At 43.8% G+C, this 21,270-nt stretch overlaps 1 protein-coding gene across 4 annotated transcripts in view; it reads left to right on the plus strand.

The window, feature by feature from the left end:
• Positions 1–20,370, plus strand: part of LARP1 (La ribonucleoprotein 1, translational regulator) — a 64,080-nt gene extending 43,710 nt beyond the window's left edge. For all 4 annotated transcript variants that reach the window (XM_080987909.1, XM_080987910.1, XM_080987911.1 and 1 more), the window contains exons 8-19: positions 66–210; positions 723–897; positions 2,814–2,983; positions 5,637–5,990; positions 8,777–8,900; positions 9,716–9,921; positions 10,059–10,165; positions 10,459–10,610; positions 11,772–11,916; positions 12,160–12,269; positions 12,820–12,947; positions 14,548–20,370. In XM_080987909.1, the coding sequence (XP_080844035.1) occupies positions 66–210; positions 723–897; positions 2,814–2,983; positions 5,637–5,990; positions 8,777–8,900; positions 9,716–9,921; positions 10,059–10,165; positions 10,459–10,610; positions 11,772–11,916; positions 12,160–12,269; positions 12,820–12,947; positions 14,548–14,793 (2,062 nt within the window). In that variant the 3' untranslated portion in view covers positions 14,794–20,370. The remainder of the gene's footprint in view (positions 1–65; positions 211–722; positions 898–2,813; positions 2,984–5,636; positions 5,991–8,776; positions 8,901–9,715; positions 9,922–10,058; positions 10,166–10,458; positions 10,611–11,771; positions 11,917–12,159; positions 12,270–12,819; positions 12,948–14,547) is intronic.
• Positions 20,371–21,270: the final 900 nt, after the last annotated feature.

The following is a 21,270-nucleotide window of genomic DNA, read 5'->3' on the forward strand; positions in this document are numbered from 1 at the left end:
TTCTGTTAAGTGTTACCTGGTGTGTGTGTGTGTTATTTTCATCGTCTACTATTTGCTGTGTTCAGAGAGTACTACTTCAGTGTTGACAACTTGGAACGAGATTTTTTCCTGAGACGGAAAATGGATACAGAAGGCTTTCTTCCCATCACTCTGATTGCCAGTTTCCATCGGGTGCAGGCCTTGACTACAGATGTTGGCCTCATAATTAAGGTAAAAAATTACCCTGTGTTTCTTATTTGGGCCACTTGTAGTGGAGTGCTGGGCAGTCAAGACTGAAATGCGCTTTTCAGACCCTTGGGCATGTCCTGATATACCTCAGAGCAAGATGATCAAAGCAGAGTATCAAATGTCTATGCAGACTTGTGTTCTTTGCAGTTATGCAAAAGGTAGTTCATGCATTCTGCCAACTTCATGCTTGCAGTTTTCAGGATGCAGTTGCATTTTGAAGACTGAGGCTTTAAATAACTGTAAGACAGGGCTTGCTGCTCTGTTCTGCATTGATATTATTTGCATACATCTGCTGGGATTTCTCTGTCTGCACAATCAAGGGTGTTAGAGAAATTTTTTTGTAAACAAACAATGGTCTGAAGAAAAAGGAAGATGAACCTTTATACGCAGTATTAAATATATGTCTCTCTTTCTGTGGGGAGTAGGGAGAGGGCATGTGGGAGGGAGAAGGGTATCTTACTTTAGTATTAATGCTGACAGTGATTGTTTTTCAGGCATTGAAAGACAGCAAAGTGGTAGAGATTGTGGACCAGAAAATCAGGAGAAAGGAAGAACCAGAAAAATGGCCTTTACCTGGCCCTCCCATGACAGACTATGCACAGACTGACTTCTCTCAGCTCATCAACTGCCCAGAGTTTGTGCCCAGGCAAAGCTTCCAAAAGGAAACAGGTTTGTTGATAGTGTTTTAAAAACTCTATCCAAGCAGTTTTATTTGTGTTGGTGGTGATGAATTTGAGACCAGGACACCATTATGTATCTTGCATAATGGTTAGCAAAACTTCAGCTTTACTTAACTAACACGTGCACACAAAGTTGACTGCACTGTTCTATCAAGACTTTCTTGAACATGTAATGTGTACATCCTGTTTTTTAGTTCTCAAATGTTTTGGCTCCTGAACGACTGAAACCCGGAAGTGACTGTTCCGGTTTTCGAAAGTTCTTTTGGAAGCCGAACATCCGATGGGGCTTCCGATTGGAAGCCGAACGGACTTCCGGAACTGATTCCGTTTGACTTCCAAGGTACGACTGTATTGCTATCCAGTCATGTAAATAATGGGTGATCTCAATCCATTAGGAGACAAATTCTTCTAAGAAAAATGTCTGATTCCCTTTGTGCTGGCTTTGAGAGCTTCTTGGAAATATAATTGATCAAGACCTTGAAAGGTACAGCCCTATGCCTCACACTCAAGTTGAGTGTGTTGTGTGTTGCTGAGCAGGCATTGTGTTCTGTTTTGTTCTTGGTGTATGCCTGATGAGCACAGTATTGGCCAGCAAAGCTGTTTTAAATGGTGAAGGGAATATTAAATACTAGCCCCCAAGGTAATGAGGAGGAACCTTAGGCAGCTCGCTGTGGCCAGTTGACAAAATAATTTGCCAATAAAATTGCTTATATCTGAGCTGAATCTATAGCTCAGCAGTTCCCAACCTTTCTGGGGTTATGTACCCCTGTGGGAATCTGATGAAAACTATGGAACACCTCCCCAGAAAAATACACATACACACAAAACAATTTATTTTATTGCACTGGAATTTTTGTGTGTTCCTGGTTCACTCCCTGAAGCCCTCCATCGACCACCTAGGGGTTCCATGGACCTCCACAGGTTAAGAACACCTGATCTAAGACGTCTGCTATTTCAGTGACTTAAATATTGAGCTTGAGGATGTGGACAAATCGCTTTGAAGATTGAGACCAACCACTTGCGTTTTAAATCCATATACATCTTCGCTGAGTAAAAGTGCTAGAGGAGGGCTGGCTGTTTGGATTGCAGAGACTGTTAATGCTTCTCTGCATGAGAGCTGCTTTCTAACTCCATTAAAGGAAACAGTTGTAAGGTTTTTATTGACAAAGCCCCCCTTGGATACCACCACTCTTGGTAGTTATTGGTTAGTCTAACTTAATTTCTGGTGCTCATTTTTTCTGACCATTAAAATTGCACTTTCAGTTGATTTCTAGGTCCAGATAAAGGTGCTGGCTAATAACTGTAACACATTAAGTGACTTGGGGCCAAGATATTTCAACAGCTTCTGTATGAACCTGTCCATCAGTTACAGTAATCTTTAGCATAGCTCTTCCATGTATTGCACCACCAAGGCAGGTGCGCTAGGTGGAGATACAAGCATTTGTTTTTGTAGTGCTCTCATTTTGGAACTCCCTCCCAAGGATGGTTAGACTGGCCCCTTCTTTGTTGTTCTTCAGGCAGGTGGTGAAAACATTTTATATATTTCTAGCATTCTTCCCTGTAGAGAAATGGGAGTCTCAGCTGGTGAAAGGAAAGCCACTGAATATCATAATTAGCCAGGGCTATGTAAGGCTTAGGCAAAAATTCTAAGGATCATATAATAGAACCAACAATTTTTCATGAGTGCTTAATACAAATTAAGTAGAAAATATTCAAATAGCCAAAGCTCTGCACTCATCTCAGATGTTCATGACAGCTCTGTAAAGGGAGGTGAAAGTTGCCACCCGTACTCGGTTGCAAAGCACATGCTATTCACAGCACCGGGCTTATCCTTGTGGGTGTTTTGTAAAGGGCTGTTGCCTGCATGTACAGATATTTATCTTTTACTAAAATACCATGTTACAGAATCTGCTCCTGGGTCTCCCCGCTCTGCTAGTCCTGTGCCAACGAAGACAGAGGAAGTTAGTAATCTGAAGACAATGCCCAAAGGCCTTTCTGCCAGCCTGCCAGACTTGGACTCTGAAGCATGGATTGAAGTGAAGAAGAGGCCTAGGCCTTCTCCAATCAGACCCAAGGTAGTTGGTGAATTGCATTAGCTGACATCCTCATGTATGTCAGACCTGCAATTGGACACATTTAATGCTCCTAGACATAGGAGGTTCTAGAACAGGGGTCAGCAAACTTCTTCATCAGGGGGCCAGTCCACTGTTCCTCAGACCTTGTGGGGGGCCAGACTATATTTTGAAAAATAGAAATACCCTGCAAGCCGGTTCTGCAGCTGCCTCTGGACCTGGAGGAGGAACACACTCTGCATGTGCTCAGGAGCATGTCTCAGTACCGCCCGCTCACCGGCATTGTTGGCAAGCAGCAGCTGTTAATCAGCCTGTCCCTGCGGAGCTCCCAGGCGGTATGCACCACATGCTGTGGCCCATCGTCCGAGGCCAGGTCTGTGGGCAGGCCGCGCATGCAGAGCGCCGGGCAGGCAGTGTGCAGCTCATCCTCCAGCTGCTGCAGCTCGGCCGCCGATAATGCCACCAGCGGCAACGCTGAACCAGGCACAGGGCCAGCATGCATGCCAAGCTCCAGCTGAAGCCCCACGACGCGCCCGTCACAATGCCCATGGTGCAGCCCAGACCTGCCGCCTGCCCACTGGCCTCTCCATCCATGGCCGCGCCGGATTTACCTCAGTGTGCAGGTGGTGAGGCTTTGGATTGGCTGCGGGAACTTCCTGCAGCCAATCCGAAGCCGCGCCAGCGTCGCTGCCCGCCCAGAGGCACCTGCGGCTTCTTTTCAAGGAAACGCCGCACCGGTTTAGCTCAGTGCGGGGACTGACTGAGTGGGTGGCAGGGTCTGCAAGCTGGATTTACGAGCCTGGTGGGCCGCATCCGGCCCCCGGGCCATAGTTGCCGACCCCTGTTCTAGAACGTTTATGTGGCACTTTCTCTCCTTAGTTGTGTCAAGCATGCTGGGTAGGGAGATGGTGTTTGTGCTTTCCCAAAAGAGTTATTCCTGCACACAGACTACATCATAATTCCATCTATCCTTTTTCTGTAATTTGTACTATTGAATTTTGTGAGCTTTAGATGCTGGTTCACGTCTCTTGGAGTTATAGCTGTGCAGGGTTCTACTTTAAGGCCCCAAGGCTGGTTTGCTATGCTTGAAGGATGAGCATCTATAGAAGGGTTGCTGTGCCTGGAGGATCATGATGGGTGGAAGATGGTCATATGGTGGGCTGGGCTTTATGTGACCAGGGTGTGTTTGGTTTGTTAGGCGTTGACCTTTGTTTTGAGGTTGAAACTGTGCCTGCCTTGTTTTGCTGCATAGGATCCCCTAGCTACCGTAATTTTCACTCCAAAACATGCACTTTTTTGCTCCTAGAAAGTAAGGGAAAATGCCTGTGCGTGTTACGGAGCGAATGCACTTGACCGGAGCCATGGCTGCCGTCAGTCAAGCAAAGCGGGAGCCGCTTGCAGGGCTTCTGTCCCGCTTTGCGTGGCTCTAGCTTTGCTTGCTTTACAGCCAGGAGGAGGGGGAGGAGCCGGGGAGGAGGGAGGGAAGGAGAGCCATGGCAGCAAAGCAGGCAGCAGCCGCTTACACGGGAGGAGGGACAGACGGGAGCCATAGCGAGCCGGGAGAAGTGCCGCGTAGCCAGCAACAGCTGCTGCAGCCTCTGCTAGCAAAGGTCCGTGCGCTCTCTAAATGGAGCAATGAGGCTGCAGAGGGATGGCAGGGCACAGAAGGGCTCTGAGCCACGAGCGCAGTGAAAACCAGTAAAAAAGTTTTTTAAAAGGCTGCTGGGGACAGGAGGGCACGGGATGAGGGAGAGGGGGAAATTACGATTCTCCCAGCGTCTCAGCTGATCCGCTGAGCAGGACTTGGGTTGCAGGGGATTCGCCATTAGCTGCGTAAAGCAGCAAAGAGGGAGACAAGGAGCAATCGGGAGAGGAAAGGAGCTGCTTACACTGCTGTAAGTGGCTGCTGTCCAGTTGGCTCCTTTAAAGCAACAGTGCTCTTTCCCTCCCCCCTCCCCGCTCAGCTCACCGAAAAGCTCCTTTTCCACACACCCCTTCTCCCCTTAAACACCTCTCCTGCATCATTAGCAGCATCCTTCTCCACATACCCCATGCGTGTTCCTTCTCCCCATAGACCCCTTGCCTGCATTATTAGCCACATCCTTCTCCACACACCCCACGCGTGTTCCTTCTCCCCTTAAACCCCTCTCCTGCATCATTAGCAGCATCCTTCTCCACACACCCCACACGTGCTCCTTGTCCCTTGAATGCTTTTCCTTCCCTCCCCACTTAAAACGTGGTTACAAAGCACGGATCCACATGGATCCTCAGGATTTTTGCACTGGGTCACCCCAAGTTCACCATCAGATCACATAGCATATCCATGGCTACAGCCTGCACCAAAAAACACACACGCACCCACTGTTTCATGGGGCTGCAATGGCGCAAAAACGTGGTTACAAAGCATGGATCCTCAGGATTTTTGCATTGGGCTACCCCAAACTCACCGTCAGATCACGTCTGTGGCCACAGCATGAACCACAAAAATCATACATCCACTGTTTCGTTTAGAATATTTTTTTCTTGTTTTCCTCTTCTAAAAACTACGTGCGTGTTATGGTCAGGTGCATGTTATAGAGCGAAAAATACGGTAAGTCTTCTGTGATCAGTGTCCCAGCAGCTTCTGTCTTAACAGCATTATCTATTTTGAAACCAGAAACCAGAAGAATCCAAAACGCCAGTGAAGCAGAAAGATCAGGATGAGCCTGAGGAGCTGGACTTCATGTTTGATGAGGAGATGGAACAGATGGATGGCCGAAAAAACACCTTTACAGATTGGTCTGATGAGGATTCAGACTACGAAATTGATGACAGAGACGTGAATAAGATTTTGATTGTAACACAGACACCCCCTTATCTGCGCCGGCATCCGGGGGGAGATAGAACGGGCAACCACACATCCAGGGCGAAGATGAGCTCAGAGTTGGCTAAGGTGATCAATGATGGGCTGTACTACTATGAGCAGGATCTGTGGACAGAGCAGTTTGAGCCAGAGTACTCCCAGATAAAGGTGAGAACCAGGGGTGCACCACCTTAGCGCAAACAAAAATGGTTGTGTTCTGAGAGCGGGAAAAGGAGTTGTATGTACTTTGTCTTGATCATATTTTTAGTTCAACGGTGGTTTAATTTTCACAATTTATGAGATAATATTACTTGTGCCTTGCGCAAAAAGTATTAAATCACTTGCCAACCCACCTATATGTAACTGAGTTGGGAACATTGCAAGCAGTGGATCTGACAAGCATCTGTTTGCCCTGGGAACATAACTAACATGCAAGTTGTCTCTTCTACCTTTTTCTGCTTCCTTTGTGTGGAAGTGACTGATGAAAGAAGATAGAATTGGAACCAGCAGTCATTAACTATGTTCCTATATGCTTTTATCTTGAGTATGAAAGTATTGTTCAGTTTCTTTTATTGTATCTTTTTCAATATATGTATAATATATGATAACCCTGGTTATGGATTCCAAACAATAAGTACCACCACCTGTTTGTAAGAAGTCTTCACACTACGTAATTGTTTCCTTCCACCTTGCATCACACCCATGCCTTGCTTTTTTGTTACTTAGGCCTAGTTTTAAACATGATTCTGGACTTGCTGAAAAATAATACATGTGCAGTTTTGACAATGTGTTGTTTAGAATCTGAATTGACAGTACTTGTGCATGCCATGTTATCATGTGGCATTGCAGGCTTTCTGGTCCCTGACAAACTAACATGTTTTGGCATACTCTGTTTATATACGTCTGAGTATGTGTAGTATCAAACAGGTAATATTCTCCCCTCCCAAACATTTCTGATGTATTGTTTAAACTGGCCCTTAATTTTCAGCCTTTATTCTGCCATTGTGCTTGCAACCTATTATGCCTCAAATGCTTTCACGTGCTGTCTTGTCTTCCTCTCTGGAGCAGTTGCTTTTAAGACTTTCTGTTGTGCTGTTGTCTCATCTTCCCTTGCTTGGGGTGGTGAATTTTGGCAAAGCTGACTTTTTAGGTGCAAAATTCTATGAGTGTAGTCCATAGGCACATACTGGATGAGGACTTTGTCTCCTTAACCCCTTGCAATTTTATGCCACTTGTTTGTTAAGACTTTATTTGAACCCTGCTCGTTCTAGCTCTGGAATCTGTATTCACACAGTGAAACAGTGCCTCTGAGCACATGCCAAATGCCATTCACTTTTCCACTGAGTAATCCGGGTAAGGAAGAAGGGCTTTCAGGCTTACCAGCCAGCGGATTGTGGTGCCTCTTATTTTCAGAAATGAATAGCTGCCAGAGGTAATTGCTCAGCTGCTTCCCAGAGGGAGCTCTTGCAACATTTGAGAGCATGCAAAGATCAGCTACTAAACACAGACCTACAACTTAAATATGCAGTCCTTATTAAGGCTGGCCTTGGATGATCTGGTGGCAGATGTTTGAGATGGGAACATAGAGTTGCTGCTGAAGGGACTCCAGCTGTTCAGTGCTGGCTGCAGCAAATCAGAGAATCCTTCTGTATTTCCTACTTGAGGGCTTACTTTACAAAAAGATGATCAGGACCAAGCATACTATACATTTTGCTTCTTGCTTCACAGAGAGGAATTCTGTTAGGTGTGGCTGCCTAAGGAGGCTTTGTTGAGCATTTACAGATCACTAGAAGGTGTTTCCTAATGTGCAATTTGAAATTGCAAATTACCGTAACTACAGGCCTCACTGGCCTGTGGGTGCAAGGCCTTCTTGTAAATGAAAAACATGGGAGAGAAATATGCAGAACCATCTCTCCTCCTCTGGCTCAACTTCCCATAATTGGTTGCTCTTGCCCCACTTTCCCTGTTCTGGCTCTGGCTGTTTATACACACCAGACTTTTAAAACACATGGTTTCTCCCATGCAGAATCCTGAGAACCAGTTTGTTGTGGGTGCTGGGAATTGGAGCTGTGGGGGAGGGGTAAACTATAGTTCCCAGAATTCTTTAGGCTAAGCCATGTACTTTAAATGTAGGGTGTGGTACTGGAAGTGAGCTGGAAATAAAGAGGAGTAGTAGAAATAACAGCTGGAGGGAGGGCTAGGCTGTGCGCTCCTTTTACGAAAATAAAAATGTGTCTACCATCTCCATACCTATTTTGGCTTGGTTATGCTTACCAAACTCTGCACATGGGGGTCTGTATTTCTGAGTTGTAATGAATCCTCCTACAGGCAATGACTTGTGCTCATTCAAAGCCCACACAAGTTGCTGCAACTCGGAAGTGGTCTTAAAAAGTGGTGGCGCATAACAGAGCAGACTTGCACGCGCTCCACAGATGTGCACGGGGCCGAAATACAACCTCTGCACAAAACGGTTGTTGTCTGTATGTTCTCTATATATTCTTCAGTCAACTCAATATACAGTGGCCTCTAGTATGTCTGAGTTCCACATATAATTATTTGTAATCTGCACCCCGTTTTTATTGTTGGGTCTCAGCTGACCGACTGGTTGTCTCCATGACTGGGATTGTTAATGAAAGTTTTGCCTTCCAATAAAGAAAGCTTTGCCTCAGAAGAAGTTTTGTGTGATGTGGGTGGCTGTTTCACCAGATTTTTTTTTAATGTTGCAACCATCTAGTGGACTGACTTGTAGATTTTGTCACACTTGAAACTGGTGCATTGTTCTTTAACACATGTAGCCTGTGATTTGCCGTTTCCTGGGGTGGTGGGTGGGGAGGGGAAAAACACGAAACGGAATAATAAGCTATATTTTATTTTATTTATTATTATTATGTATCCTACCACCTCCAGATATAAGTGTTTCATTTCTCTGTGATTCCTCCTTCCCCCAAATGCAGCAAGAAGTAGAGAACTTCAAGAAGGTCAATATGATCAGCCGAGAACAGTTTGACACTTTGACTCCTGAGCCTCCCATTGATCCAAATCAGGAAGTTCCTCCAGGACCACCAAGGTTCCAACAAGGTAGGAGACAAAACCCTTTGCAGAATGCTCGGCGTTATCGTTTCGCTTACAGGAGGGTCTCGCCCAATAACACTTCCAACCATTTAAGTTACATTTCCATATTCTCTTATCTGCTCTGTTATTCCAGAGTTTGGACGTGCTAAGTCTAGCAACTATAATTACTTCAGAGTTGTGAGATTTGCAATTGCTGCCCCAAAATTGAGGGGAACATTTACTGAGGATAAATGTAAAAATTTAATTGGGACTGTAAAGATTTAATTCGGAATGAAATATAAAAACCTGTTTGTATTCGTTCATTTGTGTGTGTGTGTGTGTGTGTGTGTGCATTGGTTGATACTGTGTTTTAATGTTGTATCTATGTAGTGTACAGGGTGTGTGTGTGTGTGTGTGTGTGTGTGTATTTCAGTGGTTCATATGACCATGCTGGTTAAAATAACAACAAATAGGAAGTTACTCTAGTATGTTTATTATCTTTACAGTCCTTATCCATTGTTTTGGTGGTGCTTTTATTTTTTATTTTTAAAGCACTCCCTGCCCCCCCCCCCCGGAAACTTATTCACTGTAATCAGTGCTATTTTTCTAGAAAAAGAGGTGCCAGAACTCACCATGAACTTCCTCCCTTGTTCTCTTACAATGGCAATGGCGCCCACCTGAGAGGTGCCGGAACTGAGTTCCAGTGAATTCCGGCTGGGAAAAAAGCCCTGACTATAATTTCCCTTGTGGCAGGTTATTAAGAGTCAGAAAGAAGTGTGTTTATGTGGCTGTTGGACATATATGCAGGAGAAGCTATAGAGATTTTGGTGTTGTTGTTTTAGTTCCTACAGATGCTCTGGCAAATAAGCTCTTTGGTGTGCCAGAGCCTTCAACCATTGCCCGATCTTTGCCAACAACTGTGCCAGAATCCCCAAACTATCGCAATGCCAGGACTCCCAGGACTCCTCGCACACCTCAACTGAAAGACCCAACACAGACGCCCCGTTTTTACCCAGTGGTTAAGGAAGGCAGGTTGATAGATGCCAAGGTAAGTCTTGCATACCAAAAGCTTTGCCTATGCCAAATGCATGTGCTTATGCTCAATGTATTTGTGATTCTTCTTGACTTGGAGACTGTAAGAAATACCAGTCTCCATTATGTCAACTGAGCCCCTGCTTCTTGCAGACGCCCCGGAAGAGGAAGACACGGCACAGTTCAAATCCTCCAATGGAATGTCATGTTGGTTGGGTGATGGATTCCCGGGAGCATAGACCTCGAACTGCATCCATAAGGTACTACAAAGACAGGCAGTTGATAATTCTCAGTGAAGTTTTAAAACAGGTGGCAGGGGGCATTAGATACAGATGAAAACAGATTTATTTATTTTTTTGCAAAAGTTCTGTTTTTTTCACCCCCTCTTCCCCATATTAACTTAGTTTTCAGCATTTTCTCAGAAACATGCTTGCAGTCAGAGAAAATCCCCTTCTGAAGTTTAGTTGAACCTTATGTCATTTCTGTAGCGTTCTGAATCCTTCAGTAATGCTTCTGAGTGCTTCTCTGACTCAAGTGTTTTCTCCTTGCTCAGTTCCAGCCCCTCAGAAGGCACACCAGCCATTGGCAGCTATGGCTGCACTCCACAATCGTTGCCCAAGTTCCAGCACCCCTCCCATGAACTCCTCAAGGAGAATGGCTTCACACAACATGTCTACCACAAGTATCGCCGGCGCTGCCTTAATGGTGAGTTGTATAGATACACTTGAAGTTGTCTAGATACTTGGCTTTTATGCAGGCCTTGATAGCAGTCAAGCTGGTGCTGAAGACAGCAATCATTTTTCTTAGTACAGTCAACTCGTAACAACTCATGCAATTTCAGCTTTATGCAGCTGGAAGCCTGCCAGTTGAAATCACACAAATTAAATGCACAGAAGGCAGGGAGCTTGAAAGCTTTTTGTGCAGGGTTTCCCAATGTGAAAGTAACTTTTAAGCGCTCTGCCTTGCTCTGGGAGGCTCTTGTGAGATCTTGTGTGGCTGTCCAAGATCTTGTGAGAGCCTCCTGCGGCCTGGAAGGGCCGGGGGCATGGAGGATGACCTGTTTGGCATGCTGGCTCCAGAAGGTAAGATTGCTTACGCAGGAGTGATTTCAAGGGGTTATTCTGACTATGCCCACTACCCCCAGAACGTAACCCATGCGTAAGATGCAAGTTGACTATAAGGCAAATGCTAGAACTGTATGTTTATGACATAGTATACTTTCTGAATGGGAATGATAGACTCACCAGAGCAGGAATAGCTGGTGCTCCTCTAGCAGAATGTGAGCAGATAATCAGATGGCATCCAAAACTTGCATTCTTAGGTCTGTTTTGCAGCACACTGTCCGGTGCTGAATTTAGCGGCTTTTCAGCATTTCTGAAGAAGTTTAGTGATCTGTGAGCAGCACATCTGCATGATCTACAGCAGGCATGGACTCTAGTAATCTGGAGGAAGGACATCTGTGTTCTACACAGTTCTGTGACAAGAATGTGACTGAGTTGGTTGTATTATATGATGTTTGAAGCCTTGCAAATCTAGTTTCTCCTTAATTTTAAAGCCATTCTATTTCCAGTAGTCATAGGATAGTTTCAAAGGTAGCTAGTCTTTGCTCCTTGCAGAATGATGACGTAGACTAAAGGAATGTCTACATATACTTGACTCCAATATGGAAAAGGATCGGGCATTCCCTGTGCTAAGGAATAAATAGAATACCAGTGGTTTTTTTTGTTTGAAAGGGGAGATGCTACGATGGAATCATGGAGAACCAGGGGATTTTATGATCCCCACTTTCAGGACAGGATGCAGTGTTTTAATTTGGGTGTACCATAAGCTGGTTCTTATGAGGTTTGCCTCTTTCCCCTTGAACAGAGCGGAAGCGACTGGGCATTGGTCAGTCCCAGGAGATGAATACGCTCTTCAGATTCTGGTCGTTTTTCCTTCGTGATCATTTCAACAAGAAAATGTACGAAGAGTTCAAGCAGTTGGCCTTGGAAGATGCAAAGGAAGGGTACAGGTAGGTCCTTGTGTCTTCAGAGCACCACCATAAGGTGGCTTGCATATTAAAGAATGGAAAGGAGAAATGTGGGCTAGCTTAAATTGGTGAATATGGGGGAGCCCTTGTCTTCTGCAGGAAACATGAGATGTGTAATTTATCGGGACTTAATCAGGAAGAGAAATGCAGCGTGGAAGGCTCTTGGGGAGGAAAAGGGTACGGTTGGAGGCAAATGTTGATGAGGTGGATGTCATGGTCTTGCAGGTATGGACTGGAGTGCCTTTTCAGATATTATAGCTATGGACTGGAGAAGAAATTCCGACTTGACATATTTAAGGATTTCCAAGAAGAAACTATAAAAGATTATGAAGCTGGTAAGTGGGGGGTCTGACTGGCTGGTATTCCAGGGGCTTCCTTCTGTGCCATTGCGGTGGCAGTGATCTGTGAGGAATGATGCCTTGAATCGTTCAGCCTGTCTTTCGACTAAAAACATTCTTCTGTGATTCCAGACCCCTAATATAATGGGGGTTCTGAGGACATTGCGTGGTATCCAAATCTTTATTAAAGGATCTTGAACATGTTACAGCAGCCTGTCTTATGGGGACATGATCACCCTTCTTGCTTTTAGAGAAGTCTCCCTTCCAGCAAAGGACTGGCACATTTCTTGACCCTCTTCTTTCCCTTCAGCACCACTGCTTCTAGCACTGTTTAGATACTGTTAACGTGCAGCAATTTGTAGTTGCAGAAGAGTTCTATTCTGACATTTGGCTAGATTGCCGTTGTTTATTCATTCCAGCTTTTTACCGAAACTTGATAGTTACAGCTTTCCTCCTTTTCCCTTCCACTGTTGCTAAATGAGAGATTTTGGAAACTTCTTTGATGACACTGTCTGACTTGTGTCTGTTTTGCTCCTTGTCTTAATAGGGCAGCTTTATGGGCTTGAAAAGTTTTGGGCCTTCTTAAAATATTCCAAAGCCAAAAACTTGGACATTGATTGCAAATTGCAAGAATACCTCAGCAAATTCCGACGCCTTGAAGACTTCCGAGTGGATGTAAGTAGAAGTAACTGTTTCTTGTAGTTTTCTACTAGACACTTGTAATGGATGCATCTGGTAGACCTGCAGGGGTCCATGGTGAATGTATCTTTTAAACAAAAGTTTACCTTAAATTCAGGTGTACAAAAAAATATAATCTCAACTTTTATAATCACATATTATAAACAATGCAATATCTCAGTAAAGCCACCTATTTAAATCTGCTTAAGTTAGTTTGTCAGTTAATAAACATTTTCTGAACCCTCAATTTTTATATTTATAACTATGTATCAAATAGTTATTGTGCCTATTCTTTAGCACAGAATGCATATTTAAATGCACACATTTTACAACTCATTATAAAATAAGTGTGAAATTTGAAGGATATTTGTGTTTTAATCAGTATATTGATCTATGAGGTGTGAATGAGATCGGTTCTCTTTAAAATGGAACAAAATTCTCATCCAACCTTAATGCGCGGACACTACTAAAACATTGTGTTTGAGGTAACAGACTTCCATATAACTTGATATCTCTGATGGCTCATTCCTGTATGAAAGTTGGCATTCATTGTTGTGATCTTCAGGTGATTGTGCATCATTGAACAGCACCCTAAGTCTCTCCCTGTGGTATTGCACTGAAGGGGGAGAAATTACTGCTTGAACCATCTCTTTGCTGTCTTACTGATTAAGAAATCATCTCTGGAGCCATGTGCTCTCCCACCCCCCTCCATTTGCCCAGTTTTAGTATTGTGACCATCTTATGATTTGGTCATAGTCCACGTCCACACCAGAAATAAAAATGGGTTAATGATTCTGGCTTGAAGGCAAACTGTGGTTTATGATAACTGTAGTTTGTCCAATTCAGACGCCACAGCAAAATCTCTTTGCTGCAAACTGGTAAGTGAGGTAGAAAATCATAGTGCAAAGAATGCATAAGTTCAAAGTGCAGTTCCCAAGGGCAAACCTGAACCCGACTTAATTCTGTAGCCTGTGGCTAGAAGTAGTTGGTCAGATTAATTGGAAGTACAGTAGCAGCAGCATCCACTGGCACGGGGACTGATTACAGCTCTGTTGAGAGGCACAGTCCAATTCATTTCAGTCACCTCTCACATTCATCCCCCCCCCCCCTCTCTCTCTCTCTCTCACACACACACACACACACAGTCACTCCTTAAATTTCACCTCTAATATCTTCATATTGTCCATTGCCTTATATAAACGTTGCTTTAGAATCTCAAAAAAGCCTTCCTAAAAGAACACACAGGGCAGTCTTGTTACCCTGAGAGGTGTTCTTCAAAGCCTTGTATTCAGCTGACACAACTAGAGCTAATTGTATCTGGTATTCTCACTTGCTTACCTTCTCTCCCTTTTCTATCTCTGTATGGGAGAATCTTTCATCTCCTGTACTTATCCCCAACCCAAATTGTATGGTACTTTTGCATCATTACTTTAGCTGCTATCCGCATTGTGTGTTACCTTTAGTTCAATTCCTGCTTGTTAGCTATCTTCTATTTTGTTTTTGGTGAACAACCAGGATTTGGGGAACCTTTACTTTAAATGAAGCCTGCTTGAGAGGGATGCCCAAGTGCTACATAATTATTTATTTTCTGTTTCAGCCCCCTATAGGGGAAGAAGGTGGCCACAAGAGATACCCAGCAGCATTGGGAGTCGATGGAAGGAAGCGATACCCATCTCAGTCTTCCAGCAAACCTGTCACCCAGACCCCATCCCATCAAGTCTCTGTCTCATCCAACCAAGTCCCCACCTCATCTAGCCAGCCTGTTCAGGAGGATGCCAAAAACCTGAGCCAGCCACATGCAGTTTCTACAGCGACTGTAGAAACGCAAACAATAGGGAAATAAGACACACCAGAACTTCCAATGGAAAGGGGGCAGGGACACTTGAGGGAGTTGGAATGTGGGCATCCAAAACCAGGCTGCTTACCAGAGGTGGGGACTACAACGCACACAATTTCTCTTGTTGGCTGGGAAAACAAGACGAAGCAAGCTGAAAGCATCCTTTTCTTCGCTGTGATTAAGTTACTGATTGGAGCCACATCCACACATTTTCACGTCTTAGCGCCTTTCTGGGGTAGGGTTGGGAAGGGGGAGATTTTTATAAATATAAATATATATATATCTATATCAAGTTTTAAATTATTGATAGAAGTTTGTTTGGATAAACCAAAACAATTCTGCATCATGCGGCGACATGATCCAGCTCCTCCTCATCCCACCGATCAACTATGCAGCCCACTTGAAAGAAGCTGGAGGCGGTGGGCCGGACAGTGTGGTTCCATTTGGAATTTGCCTTCGGCTTTCTAAGTCCACCAGGCGCCTGTCATTCTGGTTATGACAATGCACAAGGAGTCCCTTTACCACCATCACAAGTATCACTTCTGTTACGGCTTCCCTTCCATGCTGCACACCTTTTCCATCACAGACTTGACTACTGGAAGTCAACCAAAGGACCCTAACGGAACATGGGCCCACCTCGCATTGGGCTCGCCCAGTTCCTTTGTGTGATGGGTAGAACATAAACTCGCACAGTGTCTCCCCTCACACAGGAATGCTACTCTCATGATGAGACTTCGCTAAAACAGCTTTCTCTTACAAAACAAAACAAAAACAAAAAAACCCCACAAAAAACTTGTTTAAAAAAAAAAGTCTGTCTTTGCTTCCTTCCTTGAAAATAATAAGTTGCCTTATTGTGGAGTTGGGAAATTGGAGGCATCCCTGACTTCTCTGAGCAAATTTGGAACATGGCATCTGCTTGGGACTCATCCGGGCTGTGATAATACCTACTGTTTCCGTGTCCAGTAGTGACTCTTGTCTGCAATGGCTGGTGATCTCCCCTCTGACCCAGCTGTGATTTGCATCGACTGGAACAGTACTGTTGATTTCTAGGTGAATGTTGTCTCAAGCCACCTAGACAGTTTATCTCTGGAGAAGGGGGTACTGGAGCACTAAAATCTAAGACTTCTGCTATTGTGTAGTTGGTGCTGATGTAAATGTGTCAACTTTTCTAGTGCCCTTCCTGCTACAGCAACTACACATGCTATTGCCTCACTCAGACCTCCAGGTGCACTGCCATTTTCCTCCCTCTCCCACCAGGGCAGGCCAGGCCAGGAACTAGCCTGTTGATCTCATGAACTCTTCCTATCCCATGGTAGGCAGGCAGATGTGCCAGGAATAGGTAATTGCACAGAGAAGATCCACTGGCACACATCCTTGCTCTTTAATATATATGGTTGAAGAATGTGTGTACAGAGAAATGAGCTTTAAAGCAAACAAGGTGGGATTTTTGTGTGTGGTGGTTTCCAAAAAAGAGGTGGCTTGCTAAGTGTTAACTTCCCTATGCAGGCCCTCCCTTTCTGTAGACTCTTGAATTACTGGCATGCTAGCCTGCCTGCCTGCCTTCCCTGGGTTGACCATGTAGCCACGGAGGACCCAGCTGTGTTTAGACTCTTCTCTAGCTACCAACACCTTGACTGTCTTGCATCATGAAATCACTTCATGTATTGGAACCATGTCCACTCATCCTGTGTCATAGAACTTTATACAAAGCACCATGATTGACTTAACTGCTCTTGGGTTAACTGCTTGGAACTAAGTCTGAGACTATTGGCAGTGTGTGACTGCATGGCTCTTGACATCTTAAAAGCAGCTGGTACTGGAGCTATAGAAGTGAACTTCAGAGAAGATGGAAGCATATGTGTACAGACAACTTGTTTCTGACAACATGCTTTATTGTTTCCTACATTTTGTTATATTGCCTAATGTACTGTCCCTGTTCTGCAAGCCAGAGATTTTAGTAGGAGATGGAAGAGCTGCGATTGCTTGGTCATTATGCCACCCAAGCTTGCCCTGTGACTCTAAAGAGGGATGAATGGTGGTGGCAATATTTCTATGTGGTCCTACACACAATGGCCTGGCTCCAAACAGTCTCCACCCTTCTTTCCCAGTAACGCATGATGCTGGAGGCACTTCCATGATGCTGGAGGCTGATACCTTCCTATCTGCAGCCACTCACATGCTCTGCTCTGGAGGATCCCACAGCCTTTTCTGGGTGTGGAGACTTATTGCCATAAAGGGTGCGAAGGAGCACCCTTACGCTACTTTGGATCCTAGACCATTGTTAGGGGTGGGGAGAGGAAGAGGTGTGTGTCATCAACACACATTTTAGAGGTTACATTGTAGGCCTGTTTCTCAGATTTTTAACATGCTGCAAAGAGTGTGGCAATGAGGCCTGTGTCAGGTAAGGATGTTTTTATTCCCAGCCAGTTGGAGCAACACTTTTTTACTTTAGGAATGCAGGGGATATGATGCTAGGGCGGTTGGTTGATTTCTGTCACTCCTCTTCTAGGATGTTGGTACTGCAGATGTAGATAATTGAGGACATGGGCCTTACTGCCTTAGGAGAGCCTGTTGTGTCTAGCTAATGTTATTTCATTTTAGCTGTGTCAAGCATGCTATTAATGGGAGTTTGTTATGGAGCAGTCTTGGGTGACCATGCAGTTAACTTGTGCCCTGTGGTTCTAGTTTTTTGCTGCATAAGTTGTGATCCTGTATTATATCAAACCCTCAGCCTCTCATTGTGGTACCATTAAAAGACATGAGCATTTCACCAGGTATGGCAGAATACCCACTGTGAGCTTTGCCGAGTGCATTGCAGTAGCAGAACCATGTTAACATGGAATTGGCAGTCAGAACTACTGCTGTCTTCTAATTTCGCTAGTACAACATGGTGCAATGAAGCTGCTTTTCTTGTTTGGCAGGATTTCAATTGGTAATGGGCTGAAATCCTAACTTCTGTAACTTGATCACAATTCAGTTTTGAATAAGGCAAAGCATGTATTGGGGAACTGCTGCTTGTGAGACAGGAGTATGTGTTCAGGCTTGATGACATAGTGAGGTTAACCAGAGCATTTTTGTTTAAAGGTTTCATCTTTGAAAGGAAATGGTCTTTGAACTTTCATCCATGATGAGTGCTGAAGTCTTGCTCTAAAAATGGTTTGTCTGTTTCATTTCAGTGATAAGCTGCTTGTCTTTGCTGATGAAGAACTGAAGGCAAACAATTGTTGGTGGTGTAGAAAAGCATTCTGGTGTGGTATAGGAGATCAGTTAAGGATGCAGGGTTAGTTTGTGGAAAGAGGAGATAAGAATCTCATATTGATTCCTCTGTGGATGTCCCAGGATATACCATGAAATTGGACCACAAAGTTCTTACCCACCGTTCAAGCGACAAGCTGAAGGTACTTGCTTACTTGAAGGGAGCGTAGCCTTTTGGAACCTTGATGGGTCAGTCTCCTGCATCATCTTGACATGACAATGGCCGCATGTGTTTGTAGACACGTTACTGTTAGTGTGCACATCCAGTGCCTTGGCTGTTCAGTGCCAGAAAGTCATAGCATTATTCCTATAAAGATGGTATCCAGCTTTCTGTGTGAGTATTGGTACACTCAGTTTTCACCACCCTGGTTCAAAGTTTCCCTACACTTTGGGAAGAGAGTATAGTAACGATTTTGTTTCAACGTTATGTCTTGGTTTTTAAAGCAGACCAAGTCAATGGACACTGGTATCCTGTCCCTCAAACATATGCAGTGGTAGTTCTAGTCTTGTTGTTTTTAGGAAGCCACCAGCTATTGCCCAATGTATGAGACTTAGGTTAAAACAGAAAGTGTTTTCCAGTGGGAACTCAAGCAGTCTTATAGGTAAGCAGGATCTTTAAAGAAGTGTCATCCTGGGTAGCTGACCTCTGGGCAGGGTAATAGGGTGGGGGTCTGAAATCTGGTTTAGGACATACAGGGAAAGTAAGTGACCTTTATTAGGTGTTGGTGCTCAGTCTGTCCTTAGCCCCTTTCTGCTCCTTCTCCCACTTTTGCAGCTGTTGGGTTGCTCCAGTTCTGTACTTGTCCATCTTGCTTCTAGTTGGTTAGTTGAATGTACCGTTAACACATGACACAGTAACCTCAGTACTCTTCCATAACATTTGTGTTGTTGTTTTTAATAGAGTAATGGGATGGGAGCCATCTTTCATGCCTTGCTCATTTTTCTTTTAAGCAAAAACAATCAAATCTGTTAACGCAGCAAACTCTGCTGTGCTCTATTATCTCTCCATATGGATCCTCTTCTGAAACTTGGATTTGTCAATAACTTTTTAAAAATCAGCTAGGTTTTTAGAAGGGATGGGTAGCTACATTGTTAAATGCCTCAGTTATTTTTTTTAATCAAATTTCATATATGAGTGGTTTTATGGGGGGGTGGCGGGAAATTTCATCTCAGCAACATGGGTTTGGACAAAGTGGTTTTTTAAATTAAAAAATTCTAAGGATAACATTTCTGTTAGTTTACATTTTAACTTTCTGAAGACACTTGAACATAGGACCGATGTATCTGTGATGAGGACACCCTATGGTTGGAAGCATCGAAAGGGCATGGGTTTAACCATCCTTTTTTGGTTTTACAGACTTTGTTCTTCCAAGTCTGGCCTTCTGTTGCCCTTCTTTTTTGTTTATTTCCTCAATGGTATTGTTCCTGTATCTATTTGTCCTCCTTCCCAGAATATAGATCTTGGTACAACAGGGTGGTCTGGGTCACTGATATCCTTTGGAAAATGGATTTCAATGTCCTTGGCAGAAGCTTTTGCCCACCAGAGCCTTCCTGCTGTAACATTGCCATGTGCTATAAAACAGGAATGGCTGAATTCTCCTCTCATCGTTGGCTTTGTCCCTGCAGTGGTGCACTACCGTGGTGGTTGGGATTTCCAGCCTATGAAACTGTGACTCAGAAGTCAACACTGAGCTTTAAATGGTGGTGGTTGGAGCTTCCTTAGTGTGAAGTTGTGTTAAGCTGCTAAAAAAAACAAAAAACAACCCTTCAGATGAGGAACCTGCAAAAAGATGCAATGATTGTTTTGTATAGATGTCTGATAATGCCATCACAGTAGGAAAAGAACCATCAGTTTGTTTGGTTTGCTTGCTCTGCCTGAGCAGGCTTGTATGTATTCATGCTCCAACCTTGCCCCTTCTGCTAAAACAAAACCCCAGAAGTGTTTGTAATCACTTTCAGCTGTATTTATTATTGAGAGAACTTTTAAACCAACTGTTACCGTATATCACCTGGGAGGAAAAGATCTTGTTAATATGGCCCACCATACACAATCCCATCTGTTAATAGTATGTAAATCTTAACCCATGTGCTAGGATCATCATCACATTGGGGGAGGGGGAGGGGGGACAGGGGAAGGAAGAGGAAAGAAATTGTAAAATACTTGAATGAGAGCCTGTATTATAAACAGTAATATTATTCAGAGTATCTGCTTTCTAGGCTGATGTGACTCATTATTCTAGTAGTGCTTTAGTCCTTTGTAATTTGTGGTAATTATGCTTTTTCCTTTTTAATACAAAAATGTATAAAAATAAAAACCTCAAAAGACCATGCAATTTGCACACTCTTGTTTCTACCTTGAGGCTATTTCTACTAATGGCAACCACATGTGGACCAGAGAACTGGGAGATGCATGATATGATGATGTAATGGCAGAATAAGTATGCTAAAAATGTTACTTTTCAAGATGAATGTCCTTTTGCACTTTCAGTATTATGTACTCTAGCAAGATTCCTGGTTGCCTACGTTATTTAAACTGTTCTTCAAAGAATGAAAAATGAGGCAAAGAAGCAACCTGTGTATATGCCACTTTTGATTATAGACTCAAATGACTAAATGGGCCTCCATACAAAAATAAGTATTACTGCACACCAACAGCTAAATATTTGGAATAGATCATTGTACTGTAGCATTCTCCAGGAATGAATAATTAAGCTCTTAAGTTTAGGGATGTTTTATTGTAGGACTCAAGCCTCTTGTATGTCTTCTGCCTAGAGTGGCACAGTGATATTTATTGCCTCATCTGCTGTTCCTTGAGGACTAGGCCCATGTGGAAGTAAAACGAGAATGGTTGTGTTTGCTTTCCATTCCAGGGTCACCAAACAGCTAATGAGTTTTAGTGAGTATAAAAGATGATCATCATAATGCTCTCTTTGGCTATGTTAATTAACTCCACTATCTCTTTAAAAATCTTCAATTGTTACTTGGAGAGGCATGGCTTACAATGATATTTATTTACCGTATTTTTTGCTCTATAAGACTCACTTTTTCCCTCCAGAAAAGTAAGGTGAAATGTGTGTGCGTCTTATGGAGCGAATGCAGGCTGCGCAGCTATCACAGAAGCCAGAACAGCAAGAGGGGGTTGCTGCTTTCACTGCGCAGCGATCCCTCTTGCTCTTCTGGCTTCTGAGATTCAGAATATTTTTTTTCTTGTTTTCCTCCTCCAAAACC

The sequence above is a fragment of the Podarcis pityusensis genome, assembly GCF_964106645.2.
Source record: "Podarcis pityusensis genome assembly, chromosome: 2".
NCBI lineage: Eukaryota > Metazoa > Chordata > Lepidosauria > Squamata > Lacertidae > Podarcis > Podarcis pityusensis.